Raw genomic sequence first — 21,759 nt, 5'->3', positions numbered from 1 at the left:
CGAACTGGCGTTAAGTGCCGCAATTCGCTCCACTCGGCCGGCGTTCGTTTCACCTGTTGAAATGCCGTGACGACGCAACAAAGGCACCGCAAGGATAATCAGAACTGCCCGAAGGACATCGAGGGTCAGAACAAAGTGGCGGCGAAGAGGTCAGGACTCTCGACCCAACGCGAAGCTGTCAAAACTGCTACAAAGTGGAAATCCTGTGGCGAGGGCTGGCAGGGAAAACAAGGAGCAGACAACAAAGACCGCTCAAGTGCAAGGTGCTCGCAGGACTATAAATATTTTTCTTTGGCACGTCGGGAATTTCCCAATCTTAGCCACTTGCAGGCTGTTCAGGTAACAGGCTAAAGTCAAACGAATTGGCTTGCACCAGCCAGTGAAGCAACAGGTAAATCACTGAATGCCTTTGAGATCTGAAGAGCGATCTCCAAAAAGGGCGAAAGAGAGATCGGTTTTTGGTGAAAGAGAAACACTCACTTGTGGATTGTATCTGGCCCTGATAGAGATGTTAACGATTCAGGTGATAAGCCGGCAATGAACTTTGGAAATGCCGGGGGAAATGTTACGTGGAAAAGGGGTTATATGTTCGGTCTCTGATAAGACGGAATGAAAATAAAAAATTATTAAAATACCTCCTTAACAATCTTTTAAAATACTTTATATATTATAATGTGTAAGTGCTATTAGATAAAAATATAATGTGGTACATCCTTGGGAAATACTAACGAAAAGGACCTTCAAGACCTGGTACTTAGTTCCCAAAAAGTACTGCATACTTTTTAACAAGAATTTTCAGATATTTGGTAAACATCTTTTATCAGATGGGCAACAGTTTCCAAAACTCCCCCCGACCGAAGGCCGTGCAGTTTACGATCGGCCAAGATCAATAAAGTCCCTAATTAGGAACCATAACTCTTTCCGAGGTGTTAGATTTCCCAGAAGGCCAGTGCGACTTCCTCTGGCGATTGCACCTTAGTGGCATTGCTTGATGCATTTCGTATAGATTTGTAAAGATATGATTGAAAAAAAAATCAGATTATATTAAAGATATAATATTAAGATACTTAGATATTAAGATATTAAATAAAATGTAATCCTTGTTAATTAAAAAAAAACACTATAAAATAGTTAACAAAAATGCTTATAACGGCTGACAAAGTTAAAGATTTATATTTAAATGATTAATTTAAACACTAAACGCGAATGCATCCTTAAAACCAGAAAGAAACCCCCTTAAATACCTATAAATAATGCCTTAAAAGGAACTCGGCGCCGAATGCGATCCACACAGTCCACTCACTCACGGATCTGGTCTGAAGTGCAACTCTCTGCGATCAGTTCGTGTTTGACGGTCGTTTGCGTAGGAAGCAAGACACGCGACGGGTCTCGAGTGCCGGGCGATGGGTGAATTCTAGATGATAGTGCCATCGAATAGTGCGGCCGCTGCTCCGGCGATTTATTTATGTGTCATAAAATTAAACGGCAATTATGCGATAAGCCACTGCTAATAAATAAGTGAATGCGAATTGCTGCATTCCATTTCCGAGTTAGCCTGCCCCGCCAGATCGAACGTTTCGGGCTCCCTTTTTATTTTACACTTTTTTCGCCTCTCGTCGAGGATACGAAAATAGCTGCCGCGAAAAATGTTTGCTTGTCGCTGTGCAGGGAAGTGGGAAATGTGTCTGAAACAAAAATAAAATTAAATAGCGCAAAAATGTTGAAGTAGCAAAGTTACAAAAAAAGTCTACGCAAAATAGAGCAAAAAAAGCGCAAGATTCGCAAGAGCAAATGCGTAAAAAAGTGGAAAAAATAAAATCTCGAGCGGAAATCGTAAATGATTTAAAAAAGAAATAGTAAAAAAAAAGAACAATCTGTGCAGTGAAAATAAGAGGATTATGAATGAAAATACCAAGCAATAAGTGCCGGCATCTCAAGAGGTTTTATTAAAAGAGCAGAGAAATTATATCCAAGTTCAAAGTCGATCGCTATAAAATATGCGTCTTTAGTGATCCGTTGAGCATTTGGTTCGTTCAGTATGCAAATCGGAAACTATGTGAAATGGCCACTTGGCCTGGTCATCATCTTGCTGGCCATCCAATGCCAGGCCAAAAGGCAGAGGAAGCGAATGCAGGGACTCTCCAGTGCCAAGGATCTGCAGGAGTATCGCCTGCCACTCAACGACAGCTCCTTTGAGCTGCAGCAGAACATCGTGTCCTGGACAGGAGCGCGCATTGTTCCCAGCTCCGAAAAGAAGAAGAAGTCATCCGCAGCCCAATCCTCGAGGCGGCACAAAACCAAAAGTGGCCTGATCATTGAAAGTAACATTGCCGACTCGGAGGCGATGTTGACCAATGGCTCCTCCTCGGAGTCCGTCACCAAGAAGAAGTCGCCTCAGCGTCGTCGCAACGGAAAATTGCAGAAATCCGGTGGAGGAGGAGGAGGAGGAGGAGGAGGAGGCGGCGGAGGTAAATGTCTATAACTATGGATGGGGTCTTCTAAATATGGTTCCCTGATCGATTGTGCAGCACCAGAAGTTGCTCGCATTGCTCGCCTTCAGTTTCCTGGTCGCTGGTCGTGTTTCTGCCATATTTGGCCGCTCAAGTTGAAAGAACTTTCATGTGAAAGTTGTGACAGGAGGAAGAGATTCTTTAATTTTTGCTGAGCTGCTCTTTTTTTTTCTTTTCTGAAATTCTATACGTTATTACGTGAGAGGTCCAGTTATGGTCCGGCAATGTTGCAGTGGTTGTCGCCCAGGTCTTGGCCAGGTCTGTTGGCACATAGTTGCCCTGGCCTTGTGTTGCCTTTGTTGTCGTTAGTTGGAAGCAAGAAAAAAACTTGGCTTTTTGTTATGTGAACTTTGCCTATTAGGAATATGAATCGCCTCGTCCGCTCTGGCCAACTGTGAGATGATAGATCTCTGGTTATGGCATCGTGAACTATGGTTAGTTGGGTACAAAGTTTACAAAGAGTGTGTTTTTACACTATTTAAATGGCAGGGTTAAGCGAAAAAGGTTGCGAAAAGTTAGACTTCCAAATTAGAAACTGTAAAATAGTATATGACCTATGACTCAGAGATGTTTATAAATAACCAATCTTATGATTTGAGAATATATATAATTATAAAAATGCTCTATAAAATAAGTTAGAGATCTTTTAAGTATTAAATTGAGAAATCTTTACCCTACAATTTATTTGATTTATTTTCAACACAAAATATTGAGTGATTTCTCCAAAAATAATAATATTATTATCCCACTGGGGCATGTTAATCGTAACATAAATTTAAAAACAAATTACTCCCAACCTTTGTAGAACAATTGCTAAGGCAATTGAACCGATAAACATGGTGCACAAAGGCGATCAACAAAGATGAATAGAAATACAATATGCGCATGTTTATGTAGGGCTAGATGTACCAAGTAACCCTTGGAGACTGTCCCCGAGCGACTGTGTGGGTCCCCGGGCACTTCAGGGCATTTGTTTGTCGAACACATGACCCCGAAGCGCTCAGCAAGAACAGATTGAGGATTGAGGACAACAATAGCGCCGGGCTCTCTGGTTCGGGTGTAATTGTGGTCGGTGAAGTGTTCTGTACAAGATGCCGTAACTAGGCATCCGCAACAATGGTCGATTGTTAGGCAGGTCGCCTTTTCCCCGGAGAGTATAATTGATGGAGGCATGCGTGGCGTACCGCCTCCTGGAATGCATCACGCGCTAATAGCAACATATGTTTCCCAAGGAACCCAGAACCCACACACATGGCCATGGAAAAGGGTTTATTAAAATATCTTGTGCATGCTGCCATGGTTATAAAACTTAAGTGGCTTACTGTGTCGACTTCTTTAACAGTTTTAGTCGTTAAAATTAGTTTTGGGATACAACAAAGCCAACGCCAATTGGTTCTGCTTCCAAGTTGCGTGTGGAAATATTTGGATACATTTCATTTAAAAGCCGTCTTATGATAATCACTTTTTAAAGCCATAGTGTGGTAAACAGAAATGGCCCATGATTAGCCTAGAAAGATAAGAATTCATATTATGTGAGAAAAGAATTTGGAAAGAGGAATGTTACTTAATCGTTTTATTGATTACCCACTAAGATCTCGTTTTAAAATGATCTCTTTACCTAAATTCAAGCTTCAGGAAAATGTTTATCGATTGGGAATCCCATTCGCTCACCTCAAAAAACACCAGTTTGGGGCAACTTTTCAATGAGTTGTCGGCAAAGTGATTTCCTGATGCCTTAATGATTGCAAATCAATTCTAAATCATTCGATTGTAAATCGATGCATTGAAACACTTTTCAACGACAAAGCCTTGAAGACATAAACGCGAATTGATCGGGCAAATTATTGCCCAGTTAAGTCGTATTTATAACGCCCGAACGGGGCGATTGGCATTAATTGATTGATTGGCTTGTTTGGATTAGAGAAAAACGAAAGTTTCCCAATGGCGAAATAGGTCAGAGATACAAATACAAATACAGATACACCGAACAGATCCGAGAGATACGAGTGAATTGGGTTTGGTGGGATTGTCGGGTTGTTTTCCAATCAAGCAGCCAGATACTTGGACAAACACGCACACTTTATCAGCTCATTAAGTATCTTGTGGATACATTCTTTACACTGGTAGCCATAAGTCACGGCCAACTCATATCCAGCTGCTGTTTGCTTTTCGCTGCCGATCGAAAAGTGTTTGAGAAAATGCATTCTTCATTGATTTTTCTCTTATACGTCTACTTCGTCTCGCCTTGCTTTATTTTTTGTTTGTTTCTTGTTAACTGCATTACACAATGCTGGGAGATGAAAAGCGCACTTCAGTTCTCTTCGGCTGCTTCTGGAAATTTAGATTTGTGGGAAAATGTTCAACGGTCGGCTGCCGCCTGTTGTCATTGCGTTTTATTTGTTTTTAATTTTTTATTGACATGTGAAGTTCGTAAAAGTTGAGTGAACTCTGCTTTACGGCTGCTTTTCTATTGCCTGCGACCGAAGCGTGAAAAGCAAAAGTATTGAACTTGAAGGGGCTTAAAGGAGTTGGTCAAGAGTCTTTGTGGGGAAGAGGCATATACATTTATGATGAAACTAATGCACTCAAATGATGAGATGGGTAGGAGCATTTCAACAAATTGATGCTTTAAATGATGTGTTAAGATGGAAAAATATTTTACCAAATTTATGTTGGCTGTGATGAAAACGATGAAAGAAATTCCAGCCGAAATCCCCGCTTTTTTTGTTCCTGATCTACGGCTGCGAAGTATTCCCTTTGTAACTCGGACTTGTTTATCGTTTATAAATCTCTCATTCTCACCTGCATTCATGGCTGGCACCACTCCCCCTCGCTTTGTTCTCCACTCGGCCCTTTGTTGTGATAATTTATTTAAATGCACTTTATAGATCGAGTCAGTAACACCTGGCCGGGGCAATAATTTGCGCTGTCTTAACGGAAATGCACAAAATGATGGATGCAGCAGGCAGCTGGCCAGCAAAAAAAGTGCAACTTTCGAAGGTTCGGCGTACACTCGAAGAAAACTCCCCCTCTACACAAATCAACACATGTCAAAACTGAGCCAAAACAAAGGCAAGAGCGATGGGCAAACAATTGTTGAACTCATTAAAAGCGAACAATGGACCGAGGAGCATTGTTCTGGCTCTTCGGGTAATACGATATTGAAACTTAATATATCTTTCAAATAATTCTGTCCAGTCTTTTGAAGTATTCGGGTACTCCGGCCACATTAAACTGGAGTTGAAGACCCATTAAAAGAGTTTTATAGACCACAAAACGGAACACACAACCGAAGAAGCCCAGAATCCCAGAATCTCAGCATGTAAACAACACGAGCACGAAAAACTGGGGGGCGTTTGTAAACAAACAGTTCTGTGGACCAAACAAAAGGAAGTGTAACACCAAACTCGGCTGACCAACAGACGCCACAAATGATCTATGGAAACTCTCCTCACAAATCCTATATCAACATGGGCGAATCAAAACGATGCGGAGTTTACACAAGTCGAGAGCATTACTCTTCGGGAACTTAATTGTTGGTCCGAGATTTTCGATTTTAACCCACGGGAGAGTACCAGAAAATAGAAACACAGCACAAAACACAACAACTCAAGGGACTTTGAAGTGGTCTACCCCAAAGACTCTACTCTCCAGTGTTTGCATTGGCCATAAATTAATGTTATAGACCAAGTTTTGATAAGGCATTGACGCCGTCTGCCAGGCGGCGACGTCCACAAAAACCCGGGATAAAACTGGCAACCACAGAGGGAATAGAATGATGACGGCCACCGGAACATTTAACGGGTCAGCGGCTGTTGATGTGCAGTCACACGTTGGTGGGTCAGCAAATGGTAGATAGGATGGTCATGGGAATGGTTGGGGAGTCGGCAGTGGGGTTGGGGAACGGGCAGCCCTGTCTATAAGCAGGGGCCTTGCACAGAGTGAATAACAAATTCGAAGCTCGTTAGTGCAGACACTTGAGATAAGAAGTCGAAGATGGGCCAGCGAATAAATTGTTTCTAGTCTTCAGATTGTTTTCTTCTGGAGAAAATGTGGGTCAGTTCGAAGGGGATGGTGGGGGAACAGCTGCAGTTTCTAAAGGGAAACGCAGTATAGTTATGGGTTCTTAAGTAGTGAATACATAAATACATATCAATTAATAATGTAACTAAAATCTTGAATTTATATCATTAAGAATATATTTATTTTAGAACTACACTTTCTGGAGGCCAGACTTTTAAGCTCTATATTTTGAAACCCTCTTTTAATAATAGTAAAAATTAGTAACGATATGATCATGTCAGTGGAATCATTCTGGAAGTTATTGGAACATTCTCTATAAAATACCGAAAATCTTTCTCCCCCTACCATCACAAATAAACTCCTCACCCAACTCAACTGTATCGGGTTGTCAGCCAATGGCATATATCCCCGAATGATCAACAGGTTGAATGGAACATTTTCGTGTTCCGCTTTGTGAGATATCTTGTAACCTCCTGCCGACTTTATCAGGCTGTTTGTCAATGCCTTCGGAGTAGATAAACGATCGTTGATCGAATGCCACGGCAACTGTCATTGAACTTCATTGATAAACGCTCTTAGAGGTGCACAGTCTGGAACAGAGTATCGGTTTGCGATGCCAGTGATAAGCTAAGCACATATTCGATATCCCCCAAAAACAACCCGTATCGGTTTTCCATTTCTACCTGTTAGGTTGCATCGTCTGCAGACGTCGAGCCTAATGACCCTATATCAAGCTGCAAATATATCAATATCAGGCCCCTTCTTGTCAACACATTGGACTTCCTTCCCCACATCAAATCCCAATTCACACTCCCCAGAACTTTGGCAGAGATGAAACGCTTTTCGTTTCTGGGAAGGGAAATCCCTGCTTTCTTTTGCCGGAATCTCTTCTGAACGGAACCAGGGGAAAAACACTTGAAAGTGTTGTGTAAATATTATAGGGGGTAAGTCGGGCGAGCTGTCAGTCCGCGGGACTAATTATGCTTTATGTGCGAGAAGAAGTTCTTCCCCCCGCCGGTGGAAGTGAATGTTTGAAAAAGGCTTTTCTTTGACGTGATTTCGGTGTTTCTCCCCTCAAGTAATCTTTCTGATGAAAGCTTCATTAAAAATTAGGTGTCTCTGGCTGATCGTCATGTGGTCTATGTCTTTTACAGTGAAATTGCACGGGATGTACATAGTTTTTTTTGGAAGCAAGTGAGACCACCCAATCGATTGATAAAGTATAAACATCTCTTTGGGAACCAGGAAGTCTGTCTATTAGAGTGAAGTTCCACGGTGTTAGGATAATATAATCTTTATACACTCATTCATACTATCCTCTTTTTGAAGGATAAATAAAGATGCCGGACTTTCGGTAAACCCTCTTTAACTCTGATTCATTTATCTGAGAGTCACCGAGACGACCTCCCCGAGTATCTTTTGTTGCATCTTTAGCGTCACTTGTCTGCATCTTAAGCGCATTTACAAATGTGCCGACAGCCAGGGACAAGTTTTCGCCAATCTATTTGTGATGCGGTAGACGATGGACGCGTGAAGGCGCAACGGTGGCTCATCCATCAGCAGACTGGGCTCGGAGCATGGAAAACTGGGCATTTTTGATGGGAGGGGAACCAACTGACAGACAGACAGCTGCCGAAACGTGCCGCCGAACATGAGTCACGCGTGGAGTGTGAAAACCTTGGGGCATCCACCTGAAAATTGCGGTAACGCCCACTAGGATTTTCCGCAAAATGCTGGCCTGAGTAATGGCAAAGAGAGCGGCTCGGAAAATACGTTTTCCACACACATTAAAATGCCAAAATCAAGCTGGAGTCTGGGAAACTAATGAAACGACAAAACAAATTGTCTGTAGACACGCGTTGCCAACACACGCTGAGAGCCGGAATCCTAGAAGATCAGGTTCGGACTCGGACTCGGATTCGGTCTCGGGTTCAGGTTCAGTCCCCTGGCAGCTTGTCCTCCTGGCCTACAGCCTCTGACAGCTCGAAAGAATTGAAACATTTTGGCATTGCCGTTGATTAGTGTTCCAAATAACGCAGGTCGGGACCAAACACTGAGAAATTGTCGCATTGCATGCAAAGTGGCCGGGAGAATCCGATCCGATTTAATCCAATATCGAAGCCTTTCGGGGATTGGGATCAGAGGAGACGACCGGCCAGCGGCGACACGATGCCTGACAAATTGCTTAATTAATGCGATTCGAAGGCTATTTGTTGACGAAACCAGTTATTGGCATATCTCACATAAACATTCGGGCTTACCTTAAAACTTTTTGAACGGCGGTCGGTATGCTATAATTGTATTGCGGTTTTTTGGCATCCTTGAAATGGTATTTATGAGCTTTCAGCTGTCTGCCAAATTGCTGTTTGCTAATTATTTGCGGACTAAATTAATGTGGGTTTTATGTGCAAAGTTAACAATGCAACTAAACCGCAAATCAATCACTTTCATAAATTATTCGCTTTCAAATTTTGGTATAACTTAGTTCATAAGGATGTTATAAATTCATAACAATTTTAGACTGCGATTTTGAAGCTTAAATTGCTAAAAAAAAATTATTAGCTAATTAAAACCAACTGTAAAAATGTCGACTGATTTTAACATTAAGATATCAAGGTCTTTAAGTACCCATTAAATTTTTATATCTCCTTCAAAGCTTTTTACTTTTCCAATCATTGCCAATCGTAACCATATGAATTTCCAATTTGCTTAACCAAAATTGTTAGTTTAATAATTCATTTCGCCTTGGCTTAGCAACCACTCCACTCATTTTGGCTTCGAAAATTTCTCAAGCATTTTCGCATTCAACTTAGGAGATAATTCCACAGCAGCTTGTTCAATAAAATCGTTAATTGCCACTCAAATGGCAACATTTTTTGTGACGCTTACGCGACAGGATAAAGGCTTATCAATTGGCAATAACACAAAACAGTCTGGACCAGGATTTTTGCCGAGGCAAAACCGGTTAGATGAGCAAGTCGGCGACAAGGCGATAAAAATTTGTAGTCAAAATGAGAGATACGAATCGTCAACGGCGTCAGGCGACATGCAACGTAAACAAGCGAAATTAATGCAATTTCTTCAATGTACGAACAATTAACCAGCTCTGGGAAAGGGGTCTTGGGGACTGGTGGCCCGGACTGGGACCAAACAATTGACCAACTTTGGTCCGAAGTGGCCAAAACGGTGGCGGCGCCATCAAATGGCCGAAATGGCGCCTGCGGCGCGATCGTGGGTTGACTTCCCCATGACTTGGTCGGCGCCTTTTTACAACCAAAACTAACGCGCTTGCGGACCATGTGCTAATTAAATAGTTTACAAGTCAACTCTGATTGCCAGGAACCCAGTTTGCCCGCCGCCAAAAGCTCCGCCAGAGATTTATTGAAGTTTGTCCAAAACATCGATTCGGGGCGTTGCGATGTTTTTATTGGAAAACCCGAATGGGACAGCTCTCTTGCGGGTAAATGATTTGTTTATTGCCGATCGCGTACAGCGTGTGCCATTAATGGCTGCCATTTCGAATTAACAGGCACTCGGTGCCTGCGGATGACCGGGCGACCCAGTTAATGTCTGATTTAACTGCCGGTTAGATCGTTAAAATGGACAACTTGCCATTAAACAGGCTGTAATGAAGTTATGGCTTGTCTAACCAAATCGGTCAAAGGATATCGAAATTGGGGGGAAATTTAATTTGATTTAAGACTTTAAGATTCCATTAAAAGAAACTTCGTTTTCGCAGATTTAAAAATCACACCTAAACGTATCTACATGTTCATATTCAAGGAAAAGTTTTTGACTTTCGAGAAGTCTAATTGTATACATTATGCCAACACAGTAAACAACACTCTCTCTCCTTCAATGCTACTATTTTTCATCCTTTATTTTGCAAGACTTCAACAAAAGCAATCTATAAATATTTTAAAATGGTAATGGTACACCGCACAAATGCAAAATAATCTGACGTCATCTTGCATTCATGCTTTAACCATACCTCGTTTCCCCTTACACGGACACAAAGAATTCCACAACTCCACATCGACTTCCTGTGGTTTCCCTTAGTCTGCATTTGGCTTTTCCTGCAGCCATAGCCCAATGGCAGACATAATCTCGGTCTGTCTAGACAGACGACAATGTCGGCGACACAACTTGTCAGTCCCTGTCCGCCCGGGGAGAAGATGACTCACAGTTTATAAATTTAATAATGACATTACTTATTATGCGACTCGCGCCTTGGCCTGGACACAGCAGAAAAAATAAAAGCAAACCAAGTTATTAATACAATCTGACAGCTAATGACAAATTAACAGGGCACACAACAAAAATCTGAAAGTGATTCCGAGCAACCTCCCCGGCAGAAGTGTGGGCGACTTGTGTCTCCTCGCGGGGCTTTGCCAGATATCGAATATCACAAAGCTCACCCAAAACCCACTCAGGCGTAACTAATGAGTGCGATACGAGAGGAGACCCCAAAAACCCAGCCGAAAACCAAGCCGATCTCGAGATCTCGTTTGCGCATGCGCGGCCTCCGGAGCAGTGTTGGTTAACGATCGCGGGGCAAACATTGGCTTGGAAAACGGAGCTGAAAATGCATTTCGAGTGATTGGCAAACACGGCGGAGCCATTTGTCCACCTTTCCCATCTAATGGCCTCAATGCTTTTCGGCTAATGGCCGAATGGGCCTTTCAACGCCTTTTCGTGCAATGATTGCAAGTGGCTGATAAGAGCTTTTGACTCATAAATCGTGATAATTATCTCGGAGCAAGTGCAGCGGAGGTGAGCTCACCTTAGCCCCGAACATTTTCATGTTTTCGTGGGGCTTATTAAATTATTAAGTGAACCGCTACACGAAGGATTTCGCGGGTAGCTTGCACAATTCTGATTCCCGATTAGATAAAAGCTGCCTGCCTCTTTGGCACTCGGGCAAAACAAGTCGCTTAATTAAGAGCCAAGCTTAATGGTTGTCAGAAACCTCTGCGATATTATGATGTTGAAGGCAGCGTTAATATTTGTTAATTTATGAAGTTGTTTAATAATAAAACGGTTTACTAGGATCTCTAAACAATTTTATAAAAATAATACGACCATTAAAATAAATCATCTTATAACTTAGCATTCCGAAATATATCTTTAAAATGTGATATAGTTAATATACATCATAAGTTACTTAAGTTATTTTCATCGCTATCGATATCCATCCTTATAAGAACACAGTTTTCCCCTTGAAATTCCATAGTTCACTGTACCGAATGAGCACTGTTTTCTGATACATTTAAAAATTAGATCAAACCCGAATGTGTCAACACTTCATCTGGAATTTCACACGTACTAAGATTTCTGGTAAACAATTTCCTTTCCTTTCGCAACCAAAGTTCAAGTCAAACATCCGCAGAGATGAAAGGGGAATGGAGCTGCAGCCTGCAGGGCCCAAGAACTTTTCACCTGGTGTGTGGCAGGTGACAATTCCAGTCAAACTTTTACAACGCTCCATGGGCGGGTTCTAAGCCGTATCTTGCGGGCAGAGGGCAGAAGGGGCACGGTGCTGGGTTCGAGCACTTGAAAAATTAATGTACCCGGTCGGTGTTGGCAGCCGAACGCTTGACTTGTCCTCTGAGGTTCGGGAAAAATGCATAGACAAATGTCAAATATTTATTGAAAACAAACAAAACTGGCTAACAAACCAACGACTGACAAACACCACGGCGACGGACATGGGGTTCTCGTCTTGGCGAGCTGCGTCAACACAGTTCCGAGAAAAGAAATAAAATGAAAGGGGGGGGCACAGATGGAGCACCAAACTGACCAGAACTGAAGATGTTTGGTCATGCATCGGTGCAGCGCAGCGTTAAAAGCCGGGAAACAGTGGGAACCGAACGGGTTAAGATTGGATGGGCTGGACATGGACTCACGGATGGATGGATGGTTGGCTGGCTGGCTGGATGAGTTGGGTGCCAGACGGATGCCGAGTTCTTGTTGGGTCCCGTCAGTGGGTGCTTCAAAAGCTGCTGACCGATGGTGAGAAGAACACATGCCCGGCCTGTCCAGCACCACCGACTCTTTCGCCGACTGCCGGCTACCGGCTTTTCCTGACGGCTTCAAGGGGCATCCCAGCCAGTCCGCGTTCTCGGATCCATGTTCGAGTTGTGTTTTAGAAAAATATTTATCCATGCCCGGTCGGTCTGGTCTGCACGCCGATCGCGATGATGATGTTCCTCTGTCTTGGGACAATGTGGTCGATGACTCCGCTGGGTTATGCAAGTAATGCTTGATTTGGTATTGAAGACTGGTAGCTGCCACTCAATGGAGCTCGTTGTTGTTTGGATGACTCACAACAACAAGCGCTACGTGTGGGTGATGCAATTAGGGGGAAATGGTGTTTGAGGAGCTATGCAGTAACCCATTTTGGCGTGACTGGGGAACTCGGAGAGTGGATGATTTTTCACAACTTAATTGAGCAGAGTTTATTAAACGCTACTTTTTGCCAATAAATATGTGAAAAATCAAAAATTCAAAAAAGCCGAGTCATTCTATATTTTTTTCTTATCAATCCTGGCTAAGTATAATCCTTAATGGACGCACAGGGGGAAAAGGCAGAATCATTCAGGGAAATTCTCCTGCGCACGTGCTTCTGCAGTTTAAAAGCATTTCACTGTTCTGCATTTTATTCAAATCGACATGGCGCACACGGTACAGGAATAATTCCGCTATTTTCGGACTGGCTGCCGGGGATTTGGCTATCTGGGCCCCATGGGGTCGGTTCCCTCCCAGCCATTCTTGTTTTCCTGCTGGCCAATTATGCACACAAACAGACAGCTGGAGGCAAAAATTACAGGGGAGCGAAACGGGGCATGGCATCTCCATCTACCCCATTTTCAGCTGCTTATTAAGTCGTTGCAATCGCAATCCAACTTCAAAGATGGCAATGGAAATTAACCAATTGCTGGAATAGACAAGCCGGCTGTTAAGGTAATCTCCAGTTAGTCAGCCATTCGAGTGCTTCCTGTCAAAGTGAAATTCTGCTGTCCATTCAATTCTGCCGGCTGCTTTGCATAACCAAATTGGCTTCGACTTGCACACAAATAATGATTTTCGGTAGCTGAAAAAATGCATATATTATTTTATGAAGAGTAAGGCCAAAAAGCGACGGCGTGAGGAAAGCAAACTTTATGAGTTTTGACAGCGCGCTACCGAAAAAGAGATTGAGTAACTCGATGGTTGGTTGGGGAAGCAATCAAAATTTCGGCCATAAATAGGTTTCCCTGGTGATGGACCCTTCTTGACTTTGAGGACTTTGTGGAGCTCCTTTGGCGAACGGCTCAATTACAAAGATGGCGAAAATAAAGGGTTGAGGCCAGAGATGATGCCCCTGAAGTTGAGATACCTAAATACATACCGACAAAGAGACGAAGAGCTGTTGAAATTGATTAAATATTTATTTGTTTTTTTTTTTTAAGAAATGTCTAAAATAATTATATGTACGAGAAAATTTAATAACAGAAGAAGTAGCATAAGAGCTATGTGTCAGGCCCAAAAAAATCTTTTAATAAAAAGACCTTAAACCAACTAACGAAAATGGTTTTTATTAGATGTGCATACCTACTTAGTTGGCTCAAAGTACCTTAAATATTTCAACCTTCAGACAGCCAATCAATTCCAACGAATCAATACAAAGTATGCTTTATTTACAACATCCCTAAGTCATCAATAATTGACACCAGACATGCCAGCCAATAATAATCTGAAATAAAGTGAGAGTATCACTTTCACTTTGAGAAAAACTAAGAAAACTAGGCTTACCAAAAAAATTGATTTAAAGCGATCCAAACCAATGTCTGCAGTCAAAGCAAAAAGCAAGAAACACTGCTCTGGGCAAAGTTCAAACACAAAGTGTTAAAAGCGTGAAAGAAAAACTTATCGGCAGCTGTCAAAATCGCCCAGCTCGGGAGGAAACCGGCAAATGGCGTTTAAATGTTTTGACAAATGACAAATTTGCGGTAGCCAAAAGCAGGAAAAAAGAGAGAAGTTAAATAACTTGAGACTGGGGGCTGGTGCTGGCCTTTTCAGCGGCTATTCGGAGTTATGTCGAGGCCTCTTAGCGCCCAATCAGCCCCTCCGATACTCCCAACCCCCGCTGAAATATATTCACGTTTTCCAGCGCTGACAGCTTAAGTGAGAAAAGTATTGCTGATTAAATTTTTTGACAAATTTTGCGCGCCAGGAAAAATGAAAATATGTATTATACACTATTAAAAGGTATTATAAAAAACTAAGATTGGAAAACAAAAGAAAATTGACTTAAGAAATAAAAAGTCTATTTAAGGAATGTGCAAATACATTTCAAGTATTTGCTGGGCTGATTCATTGCTTTTTCATTCCTCACTTAACCATTGAAACTTAAGAGTTCAAGTTTTCCCGGGCTTAAACTTTTCTCATTCGACCCAAAGTTTGCTGTTGATCCTTCCCTATAACTTATATGCCATTTTGCAGCAATTACGTCACCATTTTTGTCTTGTTTGCAAAGTTTTGTGTTGACAATTGCCAAAAAAGCTGGGCAGCAAAAGGAAACAACTGCAGGCAGCAGCAGCAGACTGCAATTTGGAGCTACCGAACATGCAAATGGCATACCAGGTCAACATCTGCGCCCCAACTACAAGCGAGACTGCTGGCTGCCGCTTGCTGTTGGTCAGCGATAAAGTTTATCTCGAAAGTTGCCCAGCATTTGGTTATCCGTGAGATACTTGTACATTTTTCATGCAACCCAACCAGCCAGCCAGTCAAGTCCAGCCAACCAATCAATAATTCTCATGGCTCAAAGTTCAGAGCAATCCAGAGCAGCTGCCTTCCAGTAGGTGATTTATTGGCAGTGTTGTCTTGAGGGCTTGTTCTCGACTTGTTCGGTTTGAGCAATTTAATTGATTGGCCTGGGAAAAACTGTCAGAATTTAAATAATGGAGATGGAGCTGATTTCGGCTGCACCGATTTGATTTGTTGCCATCTTAAGTTAAGCGTCTCATTAATCGATTTGATTTACTATATATCACTTTCAGTTAAATTCAAGATTCTTAAAAATTAATACTCAAGGAAATAAGGGATTTACCGATTATTTATGAAATATTAAAAGTTTTTAGAAGAGTATTATTTTATTGAGCAAAAAATGATTAATTGTTTTTATTATAAGCTACCCGAACTAAGATATATCAAGTAAAAGAGCAAGTTAACGAAGGGAAGCAGAAAGATGGACAGTTCAAGCACCCCGCAGGCGAAGGATGCCCTCCTGAAGTTCTAAAAGTCCCAGTTTTCCGCTCACATTCGCAGCATGTTGGTTGACTTTGAAGAAATCCTGAAGTTGGCTTGCTAAGATACCCGAATCCATACAATGCGAGATTATCCCAGGATATGGCCGATGAACTGACTGCCCTGGAGGAAGAGGTCTATGAGCACGTCAGTGGCCACTTTTAGAAGTCTCATGATAATGACTTTCTGTATCTTAAATGCATATATTTTATGCCCCCCGAATTATAAATATTTATATTAAATATTTGTTTAACAATTAGCTACCTTAAGTTGAATTTTATAAAAGTTGACTTACGTAGAGGGATCTCGCATTTCCGTACTTTCTAATATTTTTTTCTATAGGTTACATCACAAGTAGTTCAAGAAAAACAGTTTTATTATAATAATTATTTATATAAATCTCACTTTGATGCTTACTAAAGTCTATATAACCCCCTTCCAGCCCTTCGATTGCTCAAAACCGAGGACTTGTACTCATTCAGTGACTCCGGAGGCCTCTATCCGCCGCTCTTCAATGTGATTCCCCGGGCTGAGATCTCCGTGAATGCGACATGTGGGCAAAACGGAGCCGAGGAGTACTGCAAACAGGTCGGTGCGAAGCCGTGTGGCATCTGCAATGCCCACTCCTCGGATCAGGCCAAGCAGCGCTCCATACAGTCGCTGATCTCGACGGGCTCGGGACTTGAGGAAGGCTGGTGGCAATCGCCGACTCTGCAGGGTGGCCGGCAGTTCGAGTATGTGACCATCTTATTGGATTTGAAGCAGGTAAGTCAAACATGTGTCAAACGGAGTCCCATCCTCGCCGCTGTCATCTAACCCAGCCGAAAATGTCGGGGCTAAGCTCTTGTGACGGGCGAGCTGTGATCCAGTTTGTAATTAAGCCGCTGAGTTGTCACTCATTTACAAGCGATTTAACGCCAGCTCCATGATCCATCGCCTGCCTCATTGGAACTTTGAAATATGATCTTCTTGGTGTTCGGAGCGGAACTGAAACCAGTTTGATGCCTATGCCGTTCTAATGCTCAAAATGGCAGACATAAATTGGTTTTGATGGTGTCTTGATTAAGTCATATTGGTTTACCTTACGATATTCCGTAATATCTACTTTCCCCCTAGTTAAAGATAAAGGCTTTCATTTCCGCTGTTTTCACATTTTAAAATTTAAATACATACTTTTCATGCTTTCTTCAGTCCTTTAAAATTACACAAGCAGTTCTCATATGATTCTAAAAACAAATTCAAAACAGCATAGACCTCCCAGAAGGCGTCTGCTACCATATTTTATTTCACACTTGCCGCGGATCTTTAAATCTCGATTGGGTGCTAATCGTACGCCGATAGTGTTAATTGGAATTTCAAAGTGCACTCGAGCACAGAGCGCCTCCAGATCCACACTTCTCTCCAGTCGACCCTATTGGCCAATAGTGTGCTAAAAACGGGGCAGAAATGAAACGGAAAATGTATATCATCTGTTTAGCATCAGCCGACACAAAGTTGACATTCAAGTGCGGCTTGCACTCGAGTCTTCCAGCAGATATATCAATGTTTTGATATAATTTCCCCACTGCCTGGTGTACACACCATATGCCTCGGGACCGGGCCATTCCGGAGCACAAAGATGGCCTGGGCCCGGGCCCAGGCAAAGGCATTGAGTGTGCACTTAATTAAAACGAGAGGCGGCCAGGAAGGAGGAGGCATATCCACGGACTGGAAGTGATTTAAAATTAAAAACATTGTTTTTGCATATGCCTTAAAGTATGAAAGATTTATGACAGCCATGCGTTGCTCTCGGAGTTTATTAATAAATTCCTGCACGTCTCTTATACAAAGGGGGGAACTTCATACAGAAGTATTTAAATTGGCCGCTTCACTTAATTAATTCTGACAATACTTATTTCTAGTTGCCAAACGGAATCCAAATATAAATGGCAAACCTTTTATGGCATCTGCCTTACTCTGTGCATATGTCAAGCGCTTGGTCGTTTTTGTTTTTAATGCAATTGTGGCGTGTACTACATTTTCGGTCAGACAACGACCACAGAATTTATAGGTTCCCATGATTTTCCAGATATGGACAGAGCGGATGCCGAGGGAACGGAGTCGAATGAGGGGCATGTGTCAAAATTTACACGCTCTCATTCCGCTGATTTGCTTGAGTGACAACGAATATTCACAGCTTTTCAGGAATTTTTTTAAAGTATTTCCTTTTAGTTGGTTTCTTAAGGTTTTTATTTGTATAAAAATTTTAAAGCGGAATTTTTAAAGCATTTTTTAACATTCAAATTTTTAATACAACTTATTTGGCTTATTTTTTAAAACCGCCACATTATATGATGTGGTGGAACTCAAGAAAAAGTATCTTTTCTTGTTCTCATCTTTCAACTAGAATCTTCTTTACTCCTTGCCCCTCCCCAAGTATTTTAAACAGCTGCCATCGGTCCCATTCAATAAGCACCAACACAATTTATTCTTCCCCAACAAGTTCACTAATTAGCTTCATCTCCACAATTAAGTGTGTTGTGTGATTTGGCTGTGGAAATATCTTGTGCATTTGTCACAACTGTTTAGAAACACATTAGAGAGATCTCCCTCTGTCTGCCCGTTGTTTCTCAATGCCAAGCCAGCCGAAACAGAACACGATTTATGACCTCAGAGGGAACTTGACATTGACGTTGGTTTGCCTATCTGTATGTCGTGTCCCCAATGGGCGACAAAATCTTTGGGACTTCCAGGCTTCAACAGATTCTCCACCGCCGCGTGGATTTTAACAATTAGACTAATCGAGTGATTTACAACAACAACAGCGCCGGAGACAAGATAGAAACGACAGGCGTGTGTCAACGATTTGACAGCTTAAAATATTTCTTTCCGCGCTGGGAAAAAGGCGACAGACTCGGGCAGTCCTCGCAGACCGGTCAGAACCATGGCCAGAGCTTGTCCGTCCGTATGTCTCTTTGTCCGTCAGTCAGTTGGGCAGGCAGCCATCCAGTCTGTCAGTTTGCCAGTTTGCCAGTAAGCAGTCTGTCAGCCTGTCTGTTCGTACAACAATGTCTAGATTTATGCTTCAATGGCTTTGGGGCGCGCGTGACTAATTGAAAGTCTAGCGAGAGTTCTACGGACAACCCGGCCAGTGGCTCCCAAACTGTGAATGCAGTGCTGCACGCGGAATGTTCTGAAGATAAGAAAAGATACTCAAAATGTAGAATTAATGTAAGTTGTAATTGTAATTTTTTGCCTGTGCTTTATAAAATTTTTATATCTTTCCAAAACTTTTTTATTTTTTGAAAATAACATATACTCTTTAAAAGTATTATTATTTTATTAAATCAATTTCGGTTTGATTTAATAAAATAATAATCAATTTCGGTTTGATTTAATAAAATAATAATACTTTTAAAGAGTAAATGTTATTTTCAAAAAATAAAAAAGTTTTGGAAAGATATAAAAATTTTATAAAGCACAGGCAAAAAATTACAATTACAACTTACATTAATTCTACATTTTAAGTATCTTTTCTTATCTTCAATAAGATGAATTATCTAAAAATAATCAAATACAAATACAAATTTTATAGTATAATATAGAAATATAAGTCTAAATTAATTTATATTAATCTATCTTGAATCTATAAATAAATACTTCTTCTGGTACTTAATCTAAACTTTCTCTTTTTTTTGGATGTATACATTTTCTTGCTCTTCAGTTCTTAGCTAAAAGCAATATAATTTGCCCCCAAAAAACCCTAAACCATAAAAATATTTGGCGGCAAACATCTGACCAGTCCCACAAATAGGAGTATTACCAATTTGAAATATTTAATGTTTGTTTGTGCTTACCTTTTTTATACAGACACTTAATTGCTTCATTAAATTTAGCCAAATTTGGCCAGCGGAAAAAAAGTGAATAAAATGCGAGGGGCCGGTCATTTGGCATCGCCATTGGTTTCGTAACTGTAATTCAAATGTTTGACAAGTTGTTGCAACATTTGCAGCGCCAACAGAAGCAACAACAACCGCCTGCCGAGGCAAACAAATGCAGCAACAACGGGCAAAGCGTGTTACAAGCCACGTACGAGACGCATTTTAGGCACAGCAATTATTTTAATGGTCAATTTATTTATTTGTGTGGCCTGTGATTTTCGTTTTTCCCCCTCGACATTTTCCCCGAATTTGCCTTTTAAAGAATGCTTCCTCAGTCGGTTGCATTTGCATGAATTTCCTGCAAGTCTTTGGTTTTTTGGGTCGGGGTCTTAACGTGATTGAAGCTTCGCTTGGATTGTTTTCATGTCATTTACCAGGAAGCGGATTGTGCTTTTAATGGCCAATGGCACAGGGCGTGCCCAAACGAAAATACGTTACTAAGCCAGATTTTCATTTATTTAAATTTTAAACCGAGAGCTTTTGGAACTAGAATTTCAGTTGACAAACAGAATTCAAAATTTACATACTCCTGTCATTAATTAAACAAGTAGTAATAATTGAGCTGATGCCAAATGCTGCACCCAAGGAGTTATTCAAAACCACATTCCATTAGCATTTGGCGCTTGAAGCTCTGCACTCAATGTATGCCTCACACCATAGCTGCTACTTGTTCCATTCGAATAATACTGTTTTTATTTCTTAAAGTCCAAACAAGTTATTCCAAACTTTGTTCATTCTTTAGCCGCATTAATGCGCCAATTTCGAGAGATAAAAACTAGCAGCAGACACAAAACTTTGCGATTACTTCGGTGCGAGCAGCCAAAACACGTCGAAAAGTCTGAGTGAACCCCGTATAGAGAAAAGTAAGAAAATGTGCAAAAATATATGGGAGAAACATGTCTGCCATGTGGGTTCATTCACCATGTTATCTAAAAGCGTGCCAAACCGAAAAATCGGACAAAAAATAGCAGATTCTGTTTCTTCCAATGGGCCACCTCTGCACCACAGTACAATTTTGCCAAAAAATATGCAGAGATAAAATGCCGTCTGGCACTGAGGCACAAATACAAATAAAACTAGAGACAAGCCCTAAATTTGTTGTCTTTTATTTGGTTCCGTTTCACTCTGTCTACTTCAATTTTTCGCTTGTTTATTTTTAACAATTTTACGATGAGTTTCCACGTTCTGTGTGTTTTTTTGGCAATTAACTGAGTGTCCGCGTTCGTTTTTTGGCTGCTCGGGTGCGCAGAGGAAGTTTCCTGCCGTTCTGCCCGATGGATTTTCTTCATTGAGCGATAAATATTTGATTGCCATAAATGTTAATTCGTGTAATTTACGGCATGCCAGAGGGAGCCCCCTGCTCCTGCCACTCAATTTCGTTTATCAACTCAAATTACCCCGCTAAATTGGTATATCCCGCCCGGGTAACCCTCGTTCCCACTGCATATTTTACCAATTTTGTTAGGCTCTCTTTGATCTGGCCTTATCAGGGAACTGGCATCTGGTAACAGGTTCGAGGAGGAGATTCCTTGCACTGACCAAATATTTGTACTGAGAGTGATCTCCATCGGTGCGTTGTAAACAAGTCTGCTGTGTCGGCCGTCAATCGGTGGAAACTGATAAAAACGTCAAAGTGTTACCCCCGAGGCCTTCGCCGGCCGCTTCTTCGATTGCAATCTACAGCGATTTTCACATCTCCACGGGGCAGGAGGAGCAGATGGGGGCCAAGACCACGAGGCCTTCTCGCAGTGCGCCTCCTTTATCGGGAACTCGTTTCTGCTCAACGGGCACCAGGAAATCACTTCGGGAGCTCTGCTGCTCTCGAGCTGATTGCAATCAAGGACCTGGACAGAAATTTGATGGGGACAACATAATTCACTAGAGATAAGTTATCGCCTTAGCTGCAGTGTGTCAAGTTCAGTGGCTCTTTAACGGGTAATCGGAAGTGCACTGTGTGATTTCAGTCCTATGATATAAACTGTCAATGTGGGTGGTGATTTATTTGTATTTTCGGA

At 41.7% G+C, this 21,759-nt stretch overlaps 1 protein-coding gene across 2 annotated transcripts in view; it reads left to right on the top strand.

The window, feature by feature from the left end:
* Positions 1-1,363: 1,363 nt before the first annotated feature.
* The window catches only part of LOC108032615 (laminin subunit alpha-1), a 67,017-nt gene continuing 46,621 nt past the window's right edge, over positions 1,364-21,759 (top strand). For both annotated transcript variants that reach the window (XM_017106551.3, XM_017106552.3), the window contains exons 1-2: positions 1,364-2,468; positions 16,267-16,589. In XM_017106551.3, coding sequence (XP_016962040.1) covers positions 2,039-2,468; positions 16,267-16,589 — 753 coding nt within the window. In that variant the 5' untranslated portion in view covers positions 1,364-2,038. The remainder of the gene's footprint in view (positions 2,469-16,266; positions 16,590-21,759) is intronic.

This window comes from Drosophila biarmipes, chromosome 2L, assembly GCF_025231255.1.
Source record: "Drosophila biarmipes strain raj3 chromosome 2L, RU_DBia_V1.1, whole genome shotgun sequence".
Classification (NCBI taxonomy): Eukaryota; Metazoa; Arthropoda; class Insecta; order Diptera; family Drosophilidae; genus Drosophila; species Drosophila biarmipes.
The sequence above is the reverse complement of the archived record's forward strand: the minus strand, read 5'-3'. Positions and strand labels throughout refer to the sequence as shown.